The sequence below is a fragment of the Notothenia rossii genome, assembly GCF_949606895.1.
Source record: "Notothenia rossii genome assembly, chromosome: 11".
In the NCBI taxonomy this organism is placed as follows: Eukaryota; Metazoa; Chordata; class Actinopteri; order Perciformes; family Nototheniidae; genus Notothenia; species Notothenia rossii.
Genome location: NC_136910.1, coordinates 20,114,841 through 20,135,826, shown reverse-complemented (window position 1 = coordinate 20,135,826; position 20,986 = coordinate 20,114,841). Strand labels below are relative to the sequence as shown.

At 37.7% G+C, this 20,986-nt stretch overlaps 1 protein-coding gene across 1 annotated transcript in view; it reads left to right on the top strand.

Annotated features, from left to right (window-relative positions):
- Positions 1-20,986, top strand: part of LOC307024102 (corticotropin-releasing factor receptor 1-like) — a 113,161-nt gene that overhangs the window by 67,073 nt on the left and 25,102 nt on the right. The window contains exons 5-6 of the mRNA XM_079657928.1: positions 7,967-8,052; positions 13,681-13,787. Coding sequence (XP_079514054.1) covers positions 7,967-8,052; positions 13,681-13,787 — 193 coding nt within the window. The remainder of the gene's footprint in view (positions 1-7,966; positions 8,053-13,680; positions 13,788-20,986) is intronic.

Here is a 20,986-nt window from a genome sequence, read left to right as displayed (position 1 = left end):
CTGCACTGAACCATGGACAACTTCATACTGATCAACTTCAGCATGTGAGCAGCACAGAGATGTATTACTGTCAGCTGCACTGACCGCTGCCCTTGGAATTAAGATAAGGTTTTAAGGTATAAGGTATAAGGTTTTATAGAATAAAGGTTTCACAAATCTGAAACTGTGTTATAAAGAATCTTTAGACTCTCTGGGATAATCCAGTCCAGATTTGATGAGTCTAGGTCTAGTGGTTTTAGATCAGGACCTGGTCTAATGTGGTCTAGATTTTAAAAAAGCATCAAAATCTCCTTTTTTGTATTTTCACAAATAGAATAAAGGTTTCACAAATCTGAAACTGTGTTATAAAGAATGTTTAGACCCTCTGGGATAATCCAGTCCAGATTTGATGAGTCTAGGTCTAGTGGTTTTAGATCAGGACCTGGTCTAATGTGGTCTACATGTGAAAAAAGCACTGAAATCTCCCTTTTTTATATTTTCACAAATAGAATTAAGGTTTCAAAAATCTAAAACTGTGTTATAAAGAATCTTTAGACCCTCTGGGATAATCCAGTTCAGATTTGATGAGTCTAGGTACAGTGGTTTTAGATCAGGACCTGGTCTAATGTGGTCTAGATTTTTAAAAAGCTGCAAAATCTCCCTTGTTTGTATTTTCACAAATACAATGAAGGTTTCACAAATCTGAAACTGCGTTATAAAGAATCTTTAGCCTCTCTGGGATAATCCAGTCCACATTTGATGAGTCTAGGTATAGTGGTTTTAGATCAGGACCTGGTCTAATGTGGTCTACATGTGAAAAAAGCACTGAAATCCCCCTTTTTTGTATTTTCACAAATAGAATAAAGGCTTCACAAATCTGAAACTGTGTTATAAAGAATCTTTAGACTCTCTGGGATAATCCAGTCCAAATAAATCGGCTATGCAGCGATTTAAGAGGTTCAAACACGGAGGATTGTTCGCTCAGCGCTGTAAATTAAATGTCCCTTAACTTTCCCCTTAACTGCCGAATCGGATGCTCTGAATCGGAAGCCAACTTCAGCGTCGTATGTTAATATGAGGGGTCAAAATCCCATGCTCACAAAATGCTCATATATTATTTTGTCTTCATTCCCCACGCCCCTAAATAAATAAATATACCAATTTTAGGAAAAGTAACGAAGTTTGAGCAGCGTGGGTTTTATATTAACAGAGTTACACATATTTCAAAACGCGAAGTGTAATAACTGCAGTTTGCCTCCCTGTCAGAATGACAAAGTGAAGCACAAGCCCATGTTTCACAATAAATTGTAAGTACAACTTATTAAAAAGATCAGTTCAATGCAACTAATGTCGTCTTAGTGTTATTGCATGATGTTAAAGTTGGTTTGCCATGAATTTAGAGATTGTAAACATTTGAAATGTAGCGTGTTTCTCAGTTACAAGGTTGTTGTTTTAATAAATCAGACACTGATGGTGCAGCGCTGTCCCTCTTTCTATAGGCATTTTTTCCATAACAAATTGTTTTTATGCTGATCAGGGGGTACTTGGCTGAATTTTTTTTCAAAGGGGATACATGATTGAAAAAAGTTTGAGAACCACTGCCCTACAGGGTGTACATTGAGGGTTTGTGACTCTGCAGACCGTTTACATGCATAAAGACCTTCATAACACACAAGGGGATGGGTAATAACCGGAAAAGCATGACATGGGACCTTTAACTAGACGTAATTTTTAATTTATGCATAAAAAATGCTGGTAAAGAAAAGTCAAAATAACCAAAAGCATGTGACTTAACTGTTGAATGGGCAAGTGCGTATGAATAATTTGAAAAATAATTAATTGTAATTTATTTATGTGTTTTGGGTAAAATGACATATTTCAAGATTTTTCCTCAAACTATGACTTTTATTTTATAGCTTACACTCTGTATCTCTTGAGATACATTGCTCATTTAGGGTATACATTTAGATATTATTAAACACATATTTTTCCTATATTACCCAGTTAATACACCATTATTGCACCCAATTAACACGCAAATAACTCCAATATTAAACCATTACGACATCAATGTTACACCCATATTACCCCATTATTACAAACATTTTACATCAATATTACAATTATATTACACCCATGTTACACAGTGATACGCACAGTCAAATTATTGTGTCCCCCAGCATACAGAAATCTTAAGCATCAATGAGAGGCGTTAAAAACATCAGGTGCGTGTGGAGTAAGGTGATGACTTTAACTTTCCTCACATTAGTACATGACACCAACAGAAATGTTTTCCACCTGGTTTTCATCATTTTAAAACTGACCGGAGCTCGGTTACTGATGTCATCCCATGGCTCCCTCTTCTCCTGCACTGGCACCTGGCTGCGGTACAGCCCAGGAGAAAGTGCGCATTAATAATCATTATCCTCTTGCGCCGATTTACTGGAAGTCGTTTGATATTTATTGTAAAATTGGAAGGATACTTGGACGGATGAAGGTGTGGAGGACTTCACAAAGCTGTACACAGTAGTTGTTCAGTTCGCCACAAAATTCTTCCAGCATAACACCCCTTAAAACCACTAATTGTTGCCAGCCGAGATAGTGTGTTTCCACCTTGTGGGTCTGTGTGTGTGTCAAAATGTCCCGGAGACACATACTGTAGCAAGAACTGCCACCGAGGAGGTTTTCAGTACAAATATTGATATTTCTGTGGACAGATCTTGTCACCGCAATGGCATGCGTCCATGACGCAGTCACGAAACTTTACAGGTGTGTCGAGATGAAAAGCTTTCCAGTTGATGGTCAGGCTAAACGAAGCAGCCACAGCGTGTTAATATTTATTGAGCTTCAGAAGGTGTGATTATCCGCTTTGGAGCCAGGCGATCTGCTTTCAATCGTCAAACGTTTTGCCTCTCACATGTTATAACCCCAAAGGTCACAGGCTTTGCATTATGACGCAGCTGGAAACAACTAACAGCAAATGTAATACTGCCACTATGTTTTCTGGGCATTAAATCCGCTTTAACGTGCTTCAGCTGTAAAACACCCTCATGCATACTGACAGCAAACACGATCAGAAGAAACGACAGAGACATTCTTGACATTTACTCTAAGTCATAAAGTGGCAAATTATATACCGTCTATTTTTATACGGTAGTTCAGCAGTATATCACCATTCTTCTGTCAAAGTGTAAGGTCGATGTGTATTTCAGTGTAATTAAACATGTCGTGCTGCAACGATTTAGAATTGTGTTTTACAAAAAAGATAATTCAACCTGTTTGCCCATTTGCGGGTTGAAGGATTAGATCAACACTTTTACATTTCCTTTGTTAACTTGCATGGTGAATTAACTGTTGGGCTCTACTCAAGTACAATTGTATGGTACTTCGGAAAGGTATCGGAGCCATTTTGACGTTTGATTTATGTTGGGAATATCTATTATATTATGCAAATGTTCAGGATTTATATTTGTATTTTTCTAATTTCTCATCTGCTGCAGCACCTCTTTTCACCCTCTGTCTGAAACCAGAGCCCAGTCTGCTCTGATTGGTTAGCTGGCCTCCTCTGTTGTGATTGATCAACCGCTCAGAGATTCCCCCTTCCCTTCCCTTACAATGTGTGGGAGCGCTAGCCAATAGAAGCACAAGTGTTACTAGGTGATGTTATACTGTGGTTGTACAGGAGAGAAACTCCCTTTGGAAGGAACTTTGGTATTTTAGCCTTTGCAGACCATTGACATGCACAAAAACCTATCACACTACAGGAGAGGGAAAACCCAATACAATTGTGGGGTTGGGGTTAGATGGAGTAATGCCACAGTTTTCTAACCACATTGGTTTTTCACCTTATTTAACATGGTACACCACATTATTAGGCACATTCTTACTTATTCTGACCGTCAATTGCCTGATCACAAAAGTAATATTTGGATTAACTTGTTTCGGGGAAAGTCAATTGATTATTGTTTGATTTTTATAAATATATATATATATATATATATATTTGTTTATCTCATAGGCTTCACAGAAGTTAAAGCCCAATATTAGCCAATTCATTGTTGGAAAACTACTGAGAAAGACAATATTGTATATAAGTAGGACTCAACTGTAACCTAGCCTTATGCATTTATGAAAAGTAAATGAATTTGCTGACTTCAAAGCTATGCTTTAAAGTAACAACTAACGGGGGCTTCATATAAATGTAGTGAAGCCAAAAATATAATATCTGTCTTTCAGTTGAGTAAAAGTAATAAGTTACCCATAATTTGCAAGTAAACTGCAGATACTGAGGAAGAATGTACTTATGTACAGTACTCGAGTCAATATACTTTGTTATCGTCCACCACTGATAGCGAGTTATGCAGGAAATCCACCTTATTTTGCTTCAGCTGTAAAACTTGTAAAATAAATTAATCAATTGCTTCTTACTGAACTTATAACATAAAGATGAAGATTTCAATGACTTTCAGTCTTTGGTGCGATATGTTTGACATATATGGTCTATTTCTATGAAGCGGTTTAGCGGCCATAAATCACTGTGTGGTCCAGTGCCAGAAAGAATTTATTACAAGGTCACACCGCTTGATTTGAAGGCGCTACCGTTCACACAACACCTCGACTGTGATGTCTCTGTGCGGTCCCATTTTTTGTTTTTTTCTCTGTTTTTACACAATTATGTTTGCTTTCTGAAGCCACTCATGCATTGTTGTGTCAATTTGATTTACATAAATGCAGAGAATTATGGGAACTCTCTTTAATATGTCTGATTTGTACTAGTACACTAAGATTTTCTCAAGTAGACAAAGCAAAATAGTAGAACGTACTGTTGAATCTTCTCCAATAGGAAATAAATACAAATGTTTATTCTTGGATTATAGATGTCCGTGCAGGGAGAAATTTTGACTTTGACATAATTCTCCATGGACAGATTTCAGGCTCTCTAGGATATTGCATTTGGGGTTTAGGGAATATCACAGGCGAGGTAATCTTGATTGGGCTTGACAGTCCCCTTCCAGTGTCAACATGCTATTTTTACCCCACTCATTTCACATTATTGCCCTCAGGCAACCCAATCCCATCTCAAAATCTCTCATTATTTAAACATGCAAAAAAGAAATTAGCCTCCATCGCAGTCTACACTGATGTGGTCGCATTTCATATACTCTTTCAAGATAATGCAGAGCTCATCTCTCGACGACTTTGAAAATGTCCTTCTTGTGTTATAATAAGAAATTAGTTAATCAGTCAACCAGAAGGAAGAATACATATTATTTTGTAATGTGACTCTTATTACTTTTGAGACTTATTATGCTATTTTGACTAGAATGACCAGCTGGTTAAGTATGGAGGGAATACTGTCGTTTTTTGGTCATCAAATATTGTTCGAACAATGGGCGGCAAGAGCTGTCTATTCATGCTTCCCCTTTTTGATCTGTAGAAATGATTTATGAGATGATTAAATGTAAAAGTCCACGGTTTTGTTGGGAGTTATCTCCATTTTGCTTGCTGGTGGTGAACGCTGAATGTTAAAACGTCATACAACCTTCAAAAAGTTTATCTCATATGACATTCTGGATATTAGTCATACATTTTTCTGAACTTTCAGAAATGTTCCACCTTTGCATTAAAACAAATGGCTTATCTGTTCATATTAGTGTGTCATTTAAAGTTTTCTCACTTTTTCATGCATGTTTCATTGTTATCCACTCATTTATGCTGTGAGCTAGAAACTCTATTCAAACTTTTAAACAGTTGACACATCGTTCATTCGTTCTGGGTATTATTCAACTTTCAATTTGTTTACGTTATTTTGGACATATTCAACTTTCTTCCAAGCTCGATTAGACTCCTATGTTTTATTCTGTGATATAATGAAATCACCATGTAACACTCGTGCTTCTATTGGATAGCGCTCCAACACATTGTACGTGAAATCTCTAAACGATTGACTAATCAGAACAGAGCCGATCAGCTAACCAATCAGAGCAGACTCGACTCTGGTTTCAGACAGAGGGTGAAAAGAGGTGCTGTAGCACAGGCAGTATGAGAGAAATAAAGAACTTTTTGAACATTAGAGCATAGAGACATGGCAATAGAGGCACAAAATAAAAATATGAATCTGAAATATGAATTTGATGTCCTCTTTAAATAATTTCCGATCAAAATGTATAAAAATGTTTGCTCTTACAATAAAATAATATCCAATTTCACCAAAACAAATCAAAACAATTAGCTGAACAATGATATAACGCGCCCTTAAGCTAAGGGGTTAAAATTATATAGTCATATAAACCATATTGATTATAAAAATGCTGTATTTTAACATTGGTGAGTTCTCCTTCTGAAGAGCCTTTAATACTGCTCCTTCTACTAGGATGGGTTAAATGCAGAGGCCAAAATTCACTGTGTGTGCTGTGTGCTCTGCATGTGTGACCATTCAATATATAGAATTGGAGGGTTTCATCCCTCCGATTCTATATTCTATATCTATAATAAGCACTAATATGTGGACCGTAATTCAGAGATATGGACCAAGGTTATCTAAAGTGTAGACGGTATAGATATTTACTATTCGTCCAAACGTTTGGTTGATGTAACCTGAGAGCAAAACCGTCCCCCAAAATAAAGGCAAACAAGCACTTCATTTTATTGATGTTATGTCTCATTATTTATGGTTGTTGACAGCTTTCCTATTGCCGAGTAAACCAATGTTGCTTTAACCGTGTCGGTGACTGCTCAGCAAACTTCACTTTCTGCACCCAGTTCTGAAACCTGTCACTGGGAAAGGTTTCTAATGACCTGAGTCGCCCCCGTTTTGAGATCAGGGTCAGATCTGTCCATATTATTGAGTGAAAAATGCTTTATTACGGTAGGAGGGTTTAACTGTCTTGACACATTTGTACGTGCTCACGCTGCTGACTGTCTCGAAAATGACAGAAAGCATTTCCTGGAGAAGTAAACAATCGTCCATTTATTTTTTTATATTTCCACTTGTTTACATCAATTTATGGTGAGCACCACAACTTCAATACATGCTTATCATTTTTAAATGAATGCAACCTCCAGCTTTCAGGCTGTACCATCCAGCAGCCTCACCTGCAGACAGCTGCTGATGTCAAAATAAATATTGAATGTAAAATATTTATCTCCCCTTTCAACTTGAAATTGCCTCACTGCAGTATTTCAACTCCACAGGGTCCCACTTGACAATTCCATTTCCTTCATCTTAAGAAAATAATAAACGTAACATTTGCTAGAGATTACTTTATTTTTGGCTTGAGATTGCAGCAAGAAATGTTTGCTGTGATAGAGCAAGCCAGCATGGAAAAATATAATTGTATTTATCATTTGTCAGGGCTTTCATGCCGACTCCCTACTACTTGGGTTCATTACCCAGCAATATGCAGAAATTATGTTTTTTATATAGAAAGTAATCACTGGGTCACTCTGTCCAGTCTCCAGTCTGAGTCTTTCTTTTGATTTAACAGATTGAAATTGTGAAACATATGCCTTCTACTTTCGTCACAGCTTGTAGTACAATTGTATTTGCTCATTGCATATGAACAGCAGGACAGAAGGAAAACCAGTTTTTTTTAAAACAGTAAAAAATGCAGGTCATTTGCATTAAAAAAGCGGGGGTCAAAATGTAAGGAAAGATAACTATGCGTTGGCAGAGGGTGGTAGACTTTGTTGACAGAGAACGTGTGAAAACTCACAGCTTGTGAGACTACCTCTAATGATATCTCTACCTATTAGTCTCAAAATGAAAGAAAAGGTCACGGTGCCACAAGTAATCGTGCAATAATTCACATTCTGTCCATTTCCAGGGATACAACACCAAAACACAAGAAGTATTCACTTAAAAATGATTTAATGACGTGGAGTGATAATGTCTGTAATATGTTGATAATGTTTGCACAATATAGAAAATTATTATTAAAAATAATTCTATAACCATAGTTTTTTTCTTCTCTTGCTCTCTGTACAGATAACGTCTACAAGAAATGTCTTGCAAACGGGACATGGGCGCTGAAGGGGAACTATTCCATGTGTAAGGCCATACTTCACGAGGAGGTAAGAGGTCCCAGCGTGTGTTGTTTGTGTGTATGTGTTCTGATTAATGAAGCTTTTCATGCAGCATGAAACATAATCAAAAACCAACAACTAAGGCGAGGTTAGCAGGGGAAGATGAATGCTGCAGGTTTGCTCGGAGCTTATTTATAGTAAATATAGATTCCAGGTTAGGTTCCTCAGAGCCTGCAGCCTTTAACTGACTATAACTACCATGGCAGTACTATGAAATGCCCAAAAGCATCCCCTGCAGGCTTCAGGAGCACAAAGAATGTTTTGCATTTAAAAAGCGCTGCGGCTTTAATGTCATCTTGTCTGGTTTTATAAATATATCATCTGCTAATCAACCTGCAGCTATTTCTCTTTTGAAAGCATCCAAACAAAAAACAGTTTCTTTTAGTAAATTCCTCAAAATAAATGTCAGACGGAAATGTGATTTTTCTAAACAGCGTTGTCCTCTGGCAATGAGAGCAAGAAAACACAATTGGTTGGCTTTGGTTGAAAGCAACAGCATGCTGCATTTTAGGACCTGCTGTGCTCTAGTTTGTTATCCATTCACAAGGGTTTGTTGCATAGCCTCCACCTGCATGGTGTGTTGTGATGTGCAGATGTGGTGATTAGATTTTTTTTAAATAACCCTAACCCAAAGCCCTCAGACAGAACATGCTAACCCAAATTAGGCTGTGACAAATAGACAATTGAGTTGATGTAAGTGAAATATAAAATGACATGATGGAAAGATGTAACACAGCATGTTTGTTTTGCCTGACCTGACCATCTGCTGAGACTGAACTGAATATGCAACAGTTGAGTTTCCATCAACATTGTTACCCTGGTTCAATAGGCTCTGTTGTGTTTTCCTTTCCCCGATTTCAATCCAATTTATATCTCCTTGAGCTGCACTTAAAAGGTTAAGCCAGCAATATGCTATATAGCTCATCTCTTATAAACATGATAAGATCCAAACCAGTATCAGTTAGTCCGTAATTCAATATTTTTCTAAATCATCTTGCCATGTTTGTTACATTGAAAACATAAATTTTAAAAAAATAGAAATGTAAAAAGTGCTGAGTTGTTTGCTAAAGCAGCTGGCCGCTTACATTTCTATCAAAAGTAACTCAACACAAGTAAATAATGCTTTTAAAAGGGAATTTTTTTTGACTAATAATTCACATCTAGTAGCCTACTGTAGCATTTCCAGCAACTGGACGTACAATTATTTAGCTTAGCATACAGTCTCTTTTGTCAATGTCTGTTTGGCAGGTCAGAATATTTGTTTTATCTGTCCTTAACCAATTTGTAACACGTGTTACACGTCACAAATCTTCTAAAGTTAAGGTCATTTTAAGTAGACTCAGTAGCTAGCTTTGTTAGCGCTTGCTAAATTCTTCACAGCATTCAAATGAAAAGATAGATAGAGAGGATTGATAACACTCTGATGTCTGTGTGCTAAGTAGCCTAGCCTATAGAACTGCAGCTAGGAAGTGATTAGCTTAGTTTAGCTTAACTAAGCTGCGGACTGTAAGCAGTGCGAAAGTAAATAAAATCCCCCTAAAAACACCTCTAAAGCTCACTATTAACACACCGTACCATATGTGACATGTTTATTCTGTAACTTCAACCTGCTTCTATTCTTTATGCTAATGTTGCTAATTGCTTTTTAGCTCACACTCATTTAAACAGATTTGAGAATGATTGATTTTCTCATTTATCTCTTAACACAAAAGCATAGGCTATAGGCTTTTTTTTCCAAAATGTTGATTTCTCTTCAAAGAGTTATTTCTGTATTGTGTCTTGAATAACATCCTTTTTGACACTCGATTTTGTCAATCAGGTCCCAAGATGCAGTACAGTTCTTTCAGTTTCAGACATTTAAACATGTTGTGGAACGAGACTCTAGGCCTGATGTACAATCGATCTGAGGAAGATGGATATGGACTGTCTGACCTTTTTAAATATGTGTTTGATTTTTTTTGTTTTTGCGGCCATGAAATAAATCACCAGGTGGCAGCGCTGGCGTTATTGACATCAGTGAACAGGAGGGGAGGCGTTGAGGACGCCTCTCTTTAAAGTTCAGCCTATATTGAACCGGATATTCAGTGGTCCCGCTGGGAAGAGAAACTCTGGATCAAAGGCTTAATGAAAAGTTAATTTGAGGAAAAGGAAAAATATCCTCTTTTCCTTTTGGGCCTGTCTCAAGGTTATTTTCTCAAATATACGATAAGTGTCTTTGTTGTATCTCATGGAAATAGAGGGATTCAGGTTTAGGTTTGACTCTTGTAGCCCACACACTTTCTCAGAGACCTGAGGCGAGTGGTAGGTTGGGTCTTATATTATCCTGTTGTCGTCCACCCCCTCCTCTCTGAGCCCTGCTATCCATTTGAAACCCTCCTGTTGGCTTGATTTATGTCCTGATGTGTTGGCCAGTCTTGCAGTGTCTCTTAAAGGACTGACTCACATTTTCTCTTTTCTGGTCTATATTACAACAGCCTCGCTCATATATACATTGAATTCATTCAAAGTGTAGTCACTAATCATTGTAATCACTCTCCTGTCGTACTACCCTTGAAAGGATCCTTTTATAGCGTGATTCAGCTGTAAGACAAAATCTACATTCCTTGTTTGGTAAAAAAATGTATTATGCTGCAGCAGAGGGACATGTAAGTAGTTTTATTTAGTTTGAATTACTGGGACAATACACAATGTGGAACTCCCAGGACAGGAATACCCACGTGATTTGTCGAATTCCAACTGCTGTAGCCTCATTTTAAAAATGGGGACTGTGTATAAACAAGCAACTCTATTTGGTTGGATTGGGTTAGTCAGATTCCTCGGAAAATTCACTCAAATCACATTGTCCACATCCAAAATAAAACACAACAACTACCCAGAAATCATGTTTGTGGGAAAGAAACTCCCTCTGGTGGGAATTTAGGGATTTTTGGCCTTTGCAGCATTTACATGCACAACAACCTATAACACACTACAGGAAAGGGAAAACCCAAAAAGCATAAAAGGACCTCTTTAAGATATATAACATGTGACAACCTGAAAAGCGATGTACTGTAAAGCTTGAGAATCCAGACCCAGACACTGGACAGAATGGATTTGATGTCCTACTAGAGTTTGTGAGACTTCATGCATTATACAGAAACATTTATAAACTGAGGATGTGTAATTTACCAAATACCCTAAAAACTCAATTGATCTAATCCCAAAACATTTATACAAATAAATAATGCTTTGGATTAAATTCATTTTAGGGAGTATCTTATTTTGAAATCCCAAGCCGTTGAGTGTATTCCAGCTCTGACATATTTAAATAACAATTGCCGCCTTAATCTCTTTATGAAGACCGACACAGATAGAGACATTTTTGTATTGTTATTAATTCCATTCCTTACCTCTGGACATCTGCAAAGCACACTAAAGCACACTGCACTACTAATATAAACAGTTTTTTTACACCCAAGGAGGGGAGATTTCCTGCTTAGTGTCACAAACTTCAGTAGTATTCAGTTTACTTTCATTTAAGATGAGGAATCGCAGCAATTTGTCACAGATAAAAGGCTAAAACCATGACATAAACCAACATCTTAGAAAAATAGTGGCTGAATTATTTTTTCAAATTCACAAATCAACACAATGATAACGTAGCTAATACACACTGTTTGCTAGACAGATTTTTTCAAAGTTAATCATATTTTAAAAGTTATTTGTTGGTGAAATCTTGATTTCTAGTGTAACTTAAGCTGTCCGATAAATATAGTGGATTTAAAATGAAAACAATATTCTGAATTGTGTTGAAGTGGATGCATAAATTGTCATGAAATAGGACTTCTAAAATAAAAGACTTCTAAGAATCATTCCTCAGTTCCTTGTGTCTTGCCAATCACTTTTTGAAGTTGTTAGTTACAGCCTCATATGGCAAGTGAGAAGAGACTTGAACAAAATCCGTACAAATCCTTTAATTTATTTCGCATTTGGAGAGAGTGCAGGATTATTCTCTCGAAAAGCATTAAGCATGACCGCAATATTTCCGTAACCACAACCAAGTGTTTTGCCAAAAACAGTCAAACCCTATCCGCAAAGGTGGCAGATGGGAAATACGACTGATTTTGTAACGGTCATGTGATTCTTTGTAAAAGGAAAAAATAACCTATTTTCTTGTTTTAGTATGAAGACTTGTTTTTCAATTCCACAAATATCTAAGCTTATACAGAGATCGATGCGCAATAATTATATCAAATGGAACAATTAATGATACAGCGTTAATACCAAGCCATTTTTTACTAAATATCAGTGAAAGGGTGGAAGATGTACAAAATAAAGTGAATGGGAGAATTTGTTGCAGGCTGGGGGGGCAGGGATTAAACATGTCCAAATGTAATCTGGGTGTAGACACTACTAGGTTATGTAAATCCACTTACATCACAGATTACTGTTGGTAGTGTGGGGGAAATCCGATCACAATGGCAATCTGAGTCACAGGGAGATTTCTTTAGCTCCAATTCCGAGGAGGTTGTGTTTTATGAAAAACCTTCAGAGACAGCAGCAGCAGTGCCAGAAATGTGGATAATGTATTTGAGCGTGTGTGCTCTTATCTTTTCTAATAGGAAAATCAACAAAGAGATTAAAAAAACGACCATAAAGAGACACAAAACAAGCCCCAAGAGACACAGATGCACAAACCAACCATAAAACACGAAAGAAACAACCAAAAAAAGACAAAAGAGATATTAAAGAAATGAAAAAGCACCACAAAGACTCACAAAGGGATGAAAAGGCACCCCAAATAGATGCAAAATTACTTTTAAGAGATACACAACGACAACAAAGAGACAAGCACAAGAGTAAAGAGTAAAAGCAGTCACGCAAAGAACAACAAGTACATGTAATGCAACTTGCATTTAATGTTTATTTGACTAAGAAGTCCCTTGAGATGGGAATCTATTTGTCCTAAGGGAGTTCAGGCCCAAGCAGCACAGCAGTAACAGTCTAAATACAAATAAGACACAACAATCAGGAAATCAAATCATCAAACACACAAGGAGGAGACTTAATCCAGCTCAAATAAACAGTTGCATTTCTCCGGTTCATGGATTTATCACATGGAGTGGATTGATATAGTACGCTATGCAGATTATTCCAAGTCTAAGAAGTAGAAGAAGATTATTTTCCCAGCTCTGTGCAAACCCATGGAATCCAACTGGTGATAACAAATTAATAAAATCTCCAATAAGCAACCACTAAGACACAAGTTGAATACACACTTCAGGTGGGGAGTCTATTACTGTACATGTCAGTCTAGGGGGCATTTTCTAGCTACTATTTCACATTAGAATATTTGAGTGGCCTATTTATATGGTCTATTACACAATATAGACAGTGAAGTTATTAATAATGTAATGGAAATCGAGCTCGGAGCTTCAAATGTAACACATTTCTAATCCTAAAAGTTTCTAAATCCGCCTGTGTTTAAAACCACAGCAGGGGTCCACTCTTTAAGAACAAAAATAGATGAAAAAGTAATTTTCAGTCTTTGAAGTCTCTTCTCTTATCCTGAGAATATTGTTTCTGTAAATCAGAAATACCCCAAAGACTCAAGCTGTGTTTCTTCTCTCCCCGCAGAAAAAAGGCAAGATGCACTACCAGATAGCTGTGATCATCAACTTCCTGGGTCACTGCATCTCCATGGTGGCTCTGCTGGTAGCCTTCTTCCTCTTCTTGGGTCTGAGGTAAGTGTCGGTCCCACTGCCACCAGTCTGCTGATAATCCTAAAGACATCTTTGATGTGACAGAAACGTCAGTATTCCCGAGATCCCTCGTTTCAAAGCGCTTCTCATTGTTATTGAAAAACCGTTTGGTCATGGGATGAAACCTTCCCTATCTCAATCCCGCAGATGTAAAGGGGTTTAGAGGCCCGCAAAAACTAGGGCACATTTCCCCGGCAAATGGGAATAATAGACCAGGGAGAAAACCAAAACACTCTTGCCTGCTGGGACAATTGGTGGAGGTGGAGTGGGTTTCTCTGACAAACCGAAATAAGCCGAGCGTAAACGACAGAAAAGGTCTTAGCACCCTCAACAGCCGGGGCTGTTATTGATCCCAGAGACACCGCCGGGGGGTGAGAAAAGCATGAAAGGCTACAGAGAGACACAATAAATAGAAGCTTGACAGGACAGCGTTTATGCACAACCCATGTTGTCTGGCTCGGACAGGGAGGGGGAGGGCGGACAAGTGCCAGCCGACTAAAAATGGCATCAAGGTAGTGAAGGAGTTTGGCATTTATTACTCCCCTTCTACTCTTTTTAATGAGATTGAGAGCCATTTAAGGGAAGGTTGCCCCTGACAGTGTGATGGAGCGAAGGTTGACACTTCTGCTCAGTGTTGTGGAACTGGAACCAGACAGTAGAAAAGATTACAGCAGAGAGAAGAGATTTTTTTCGAGGGCAAAAAAAACAACTGAAATTGCAGTTTAAACAGTGAGACAAAATAGAAATCACACTGTGAGTTACAATTTCAGGGTTTGCTTTTTAACAAGATCCTCCTCACAGAAACGTATACGCTCTCCTGGATAATCCTATACATACACTGTAGATCTGTTATTTCCAATTTAGTTATTATTAAATTAAATAATGTGGAAATGAACTAGTTTTATATCTGCTCTCAACTGCTTTTAAGTTAAACAAATAAATAAATATCATGGACGACAAATCCCAGTTATATCTAGAATGAAAACTTCCTCATGGCCAGTGGTGCATTCATGTGCTTATCAGATAGTCCCATTTCCAGAGACTTTAATTCATTCGTGCGCATTAAATCTTAATGTGGACACAAAGTGGACACTAAAACAGAAGATGTGTATGTTATCACTCAGAGCATTGGAACAACACTGTCATGAGCAGCTGTTGATTTTCCAACATGAGGAGATATTCACATAAATGTACCCAGTTTCCGCTGCCACATGAATACAGCACAAATGCTTGCAATTCTACGTGAAACACAGTTTGGCATTTGCCTTGGGATTTGGATCTGCTCTGATAAGTAAAGGATTCTTCTTTGGCCCTTTTACCAAGTTTCATGAAAATCTAGCCTGTGTTTGTTTCGTAATCTTGCCGACAAAAGACAAAACCAATTGGAAAACATTAACTCTTGGTGGTGATACAAATTGACAAAAGAATATCATTCCTCAATCTGTTTTTAAAATGAAAGAACTACAGTTTTGTGAAGGAAAGTGCAAAAGCAAAGACACTTTGACACGAAGATTCAGGGATGGAACAACTAACCCTGAAAACAGTGGAAAAAAACCTTTACCGGTCTACTAATGGCATAAAATACTACGATGCGTGTGAGCTGTCTTCATATTTGATTTAATCTCATCCAAAACTGATCCAGAATCTGAAAGTGAATAATTCAAACTCTTTATTTATGTATCACCTAATAGTATTTTAATCTCTTTGGTTGGATGTTTCCGACATGTCGAGGTGTTCAGAGTGTGTAAGAACAAATCTTTAACACAGAATCCTCAAGGTCAACTGGGTGTACTTGGACACTAGTGTGTCTGAGCAGTGGAACTGAAAGTGTTTTTTTCCCAGTGAATAGATCTTTGGAAAGGTTAGAACGGATCATCTTCTTCATGCGATGTGTGGTTGATTGTGACTACATCGCTCAATGTGTTGCCAACTTCTCTGGTAGCTTTGATGACAACAATTTTCTTTGTTTTCCCCCATTCATCAACTGCAATATCTTTTATGACCTATTCATTTTTTCAAACTATTAGTTCATAGAAATACAACATAATTATCTCTTTAGCTCTATTGCAGATACACTCAACAGGACGTTTTAGCCACATTTTAAAATGTTGTTCTGCTTGGTCCACCCACATTTTGACTTTTCAACCGTCCTCATTTATGAAATTGTTTCAAGATATATATATATGGGCACTTTCACAAGCCAACATTCAGTCAATTTTACTCGTAATTTGTTGCGGTCCAACCACTGGCGCGTTTTGTTTAGTCTGTTGTGAATGCAGTTATCAAACTCTTCTGCAGAACAAAACAACAGGTCTAAGACAGCTCCTGGGAGGTGGTCTTGGACAATTTTCATGTGAACCTTAGTGTGGTTCATTTGCAGTGAAAACATAATCGCAAGTAATTATAGGAAGTGAAACAAAATGCAGGATTATGAGCTGCCTGTGTGTTGTTGAGATGGACCAAGGTAAAGACATGAACCATGAGTGGAAGAGGCCCGATGTTTGGTTGAGATGTTTTTGTTTATCAGGTCATTTAGAAGGGCTTTTCTGTTCTTCTACATGTTGTTCTGTGAGTGTTTTTCCGCTCATGTTGATTTCTGTATTTACATTTTTTCCCACCAAATTCCTGACTGGGCGTTTTACTACACTTCCCTCAGGAAATACATAATTTGTTCGTGTGTCTGCTTTAATTTGTGCATTGCAAAACAAAACAAAGGTATTCATTTCACCCTAGTTCTGATTGGCTAAACGGACTAGGGCTTTTGAAAGCCCCCTAAAACTATCTACCTGGCTGTCTTCCCTGTCACAAAGAATCTTCTCTATTTGTATTTCCTTCCTGTCAACCTCGGAATCCTGAACCTTTCCAACCTTTTTTATTTTCCTTGTATGAGAACCACGTATTTTCACAAGACGAATCCTTTCTAGCCAGAACCCTCTAAAAGGCTGCAGAAGCCACATTAATGTTCACGTTGCATAAACTGTATGTTCTTATATAGGATGAGAAACAGTAAATTACAATAAACAGGGTCTTTGAAGATAAGAGTGAACCGACTTCACTGAAGACGTTCAAACCATTTGGTGTGGTGAACAGATGTATGATAGCGTAGCTGAGGGAAAACAAGCTAACGACAGTCAGTGACTACCATTCAGATATCTTCTCGCCCAGCTTTTTATTCGATGATTCACCCAGCACAGTCAAAGTGTGTCCATCTAAGCCTTGAAGCGCTCCAACTGTCAGTCACCTAACACTTAATGTGCATGAAAATAAATGAGACTTTTATATTTCACGATGCCCTGGAAGACGGTAACAACTCTTCTCTCGGTCTGCAATCAGGCCATACCATAGAGAGGAAACTGATCAAATTGTTGAGGGATCTTATTCAGCGAGCAAGAGGACAAGCTGTTCACCATCCCACACCTCCCACGCCCGCGATGTTAGACCAGGAAGATGAAAGCATTAATAAATTAGACCGCAGGCACCCTCTTTTGGAAATGTAAACAAGGTTTTTGCCAACGGATATTCAAACGCGCACCTCTGACCTGTTATATCGCAGCAGCAGCTAGCGCCACACTCACGCTAACGAAGCCAGTTTAATACGATGGGAGGGGGAGTGCAGAATGAGTCATCTAAAATGTTTCGCAGCCGGAGAAAAAAATACTTTAAGTATTCACAAAGTCCTTCTACTGGCATGCTTTTAACACTTCATTTAAGAATACGTTGTTATAGCAGTACAATGACAGGCTAAGAGCTGAGAAAACAAATGAAGAGCTATTTGAATGAAGTCAAATAAAAAAGAAATTGGTGTAACGATACATGAATCTGGATCAATGTACGGATTCAATGTTCCAATACCATCAATGCAAAATGAAAACATCATAAAGATACTCTTCTGTTTTGTAATCAGTGTTGGGCAAGTTACTTTTAAAAAGTAACTAGTAATACTTATAGCACTGCTCTCAAAAAAGTGACTAGTTACTTTATTAGTTACTAAATTATAAAAGTAACTAGTAAAAAGTTACTTTACTTTAACAACAATAAAAATACAAGTTTGTGTGTTGTTCTGTGGCACAGTAAGAGAAAAAGACAACTCCCCATCATTGTAGCAATTATCATTATGAAATGTAGTGGAACAATAAAACACAAAAGATATGTTTAGACATTTTGGCCTCTTTATTGTAGCCTCAACAATCAAGTGGACAATGCTTTCTGTCCTGCACAGTTTACATTTGACCGTAATATTTTTTGCGTCCTTTATCCCCACAAATTGAAAATAGTGCTTATATTTCCAAGTTGCAAATGCGCTGCTGCTCTCGCTGATACTTGCATCTGCCATTGTGTGTGTGTGTGTGCTGGTGGTGAGCGTTGCCGTGTGTGTGTGTGTGTGTGTGTGTGTGTGTGTGTGTGTGTGTGTGTGTGTGTGTGTGTGTGTGTGTGTGTGTGTGTGTGTGTGTGTGTGTGTGTGTGTGTGTGTGTGTGTGTGTGTGTGTGTGTGTGTGTGTGTGTGTGTGTGTGTGTGTTGCGTTAACCAATCATCACTCCTCTCTGGTCACTTTCACTTTTCCATGGTACTGTGAGAGGACATCGCTGTATTCGCCTGTAAATTACATCCGCAGGGAGATTCGGTTCAGTCCCATCATGTAACGCAGTAACGCAACCATTTAAATCACAGTAACTATAACGGCGTTACTTAATAGGAATAGGTAACTGGTAACGCTATTAGTTACCGCAAAAAAGTGGTTGCGTTACAGTAACCCGTTAGTCTCAACACTGTTTATAATACCCATGGCACAGTTGTGCCATTTCTAGCCAAGTGCAACTCCTCCCCTCAGAGCCCAGTAATGCAGTTTTCCAATTATAATGATTATTGATTATATTCATAAAGTTGATCTAACGTAACTGATAGTGTGGCAGTTTGATACTCCTCATATCGATCGTAGGCCTCTGAATTGAATTAAAATCATATTGTTGTCCCAAGAATTGGTATGATATGTTATCATAATGAAACTTCTAATTTAAAACTCTTGAATACTATAAACATTACAATACGTTAGACCAGTGGTCGCCAACCAGTCGAATCGCGAGTGTGGTGCGGGTAGATCGCGGACCGTTAAAAAAAAGTAACAAAAGAAAGAAAAATTAAATTAAAATAATAATGTTTGAAAAATACGTTTTTAGACGTAAACCTATCATCCACCACTCCATTAGCAGGTGCCACTTGATTGACGTATATTTGAGACACCTCAATAATATAATACATTAACCGTGCTTTACGTGAACCTCATCATGACACAAGAGACGACGGCAGGACTGTAATTTCCCGTGTTCAGTGAACGCAACAGAGGCAAGACACCAGACCAATCAGAGAGTTGCATGGAAATACACGTGTGCTTGTGTCATTCAAGCTCGGCTCTGTGTGTGTGTGTGGCGATAGCGCATTTAGTGTGATAGAGAGGGAGTGAGAGAGAGAGGTACCGGTGCTAGCGGGGACCGTGATGTTAGCATCTGGTTAGCTAGCTGCACTAACGGACATGAGGAGCCGTTTCCACAACAAGCTGGAGGAGAGTCCTCTCCTGTCAGACTGAGGGGCTCAGGTGAGCTAAAGGACTCTTGAGTGTTTAGAACCGTTTTATCACAAATTATTCAAAAGATTATTTCCGCGGCACACCTTCATGTGATCATTATAGTTATACAAACAATGAGAGAATAAATGAAAAAAAGGTATGAAATAGCCTACTATATGGCCGTAAAACAAGAATACAGTTTAATGTGATTTGTAAAATATCCATAAAGAAAAAGAAAATCTGTTTACAATTCTGTTTCATATGGGTGCTGAGAGAGGTATCCATAGATCTCTGCATGTTGCTCTCAAAGTGCACCAGATTGATGCTTTCAACTTCAATATTTAAAAAAAAATCTTCCCGGGGGAGAATCCCCCCGGACCCCCGTTGAGGTCCGCCCCCCAATAGCACTTTACCCCTGTCTATATGCCGTGAGCTGATTATGGAGCCTTCATTGTAACAGTAATTCAGATGCAATTAGCCTATATAAAAGACCTCAAATTGGAAGCATTGTCTGGGCCGTCTTTTTTCACTCAATTCTGCAATAGGTAGATCTTGCCTTTCACCTAGGCCGAGGTCGGGGATCTTGGGCTTAAAAAGGTTGGTGACCACTGCGTTAGACTATTCTTAAGCTGTAATGTGGTAACTTAATGTAATTTATGGGTATACAGTATAGCTATGTGTTTTAATGATAATAAACAATTGTACTTTTACATTGTATTATTTATATATATATATATTTTCAGCTTTGTTTATACTATTGTGTCATTCATTTGTAGTATTTCTATACTTTGCATATATGTCTAACATTGTCTATCATTTTTCATACTTTTATTCATATTGTTTTTGAAACTTAAATTCAGACATGATGTCTGCCAGAGATTCACTATTTTTGCATAAACTACTAATATAATCTAAGGAATTTAATGTATTTTTTTATCGCCCTTTATCTGCCTTCTTACTTTTCAGCCCGCAACTAAAAGGTTCCCTAAGGGATGAATACATTCTCATCTTATCTTATCTCATTTTATGTAACTATAAATAAATAATAATAGCTTAAGTTTAAAGAGTACGCAAAATGGTATTGTAATACAGAACTATTTATCAGTGAAATGAAAGAGGATAGCAAGATATAGCAATCATACAATCTAATATATAAAGTGGGAATAACATAAAGCAGTGATTTATTTCTTAAATGTTATCATTACTTTTTTCTTTCTTAATAGAATGATATAAATTATATAATGGTAAAAAGGGGGTTTGATGCACAAATTAACTAACAAATTCCACTAATTAACAGTGCAGCAGGGGATGATTCACACACAGAGTAAAGTATGGATTTTAAATGTTTGTTTTTGATCAATTACAAGGCTGCACGGACAGGAAGAAAAAAAGAAACTTATTGAACTCTCCTCGGTGCGTGATGAGTCACCCTGTGTTTGGGTTACTCTCTGGGTGCACCGAACCAATCATCTTGGGCTCGATTAAACACAAATGAAACCAATTGTCAGCAGGTCAAGTCATTACAAACACCCCACAAGAGGCACATAACAATGAGGAAGTTATATAAAAATCACGCCCCTGCTCATTAAAATATGCAATAATTAGGATTGAGTGTATTTG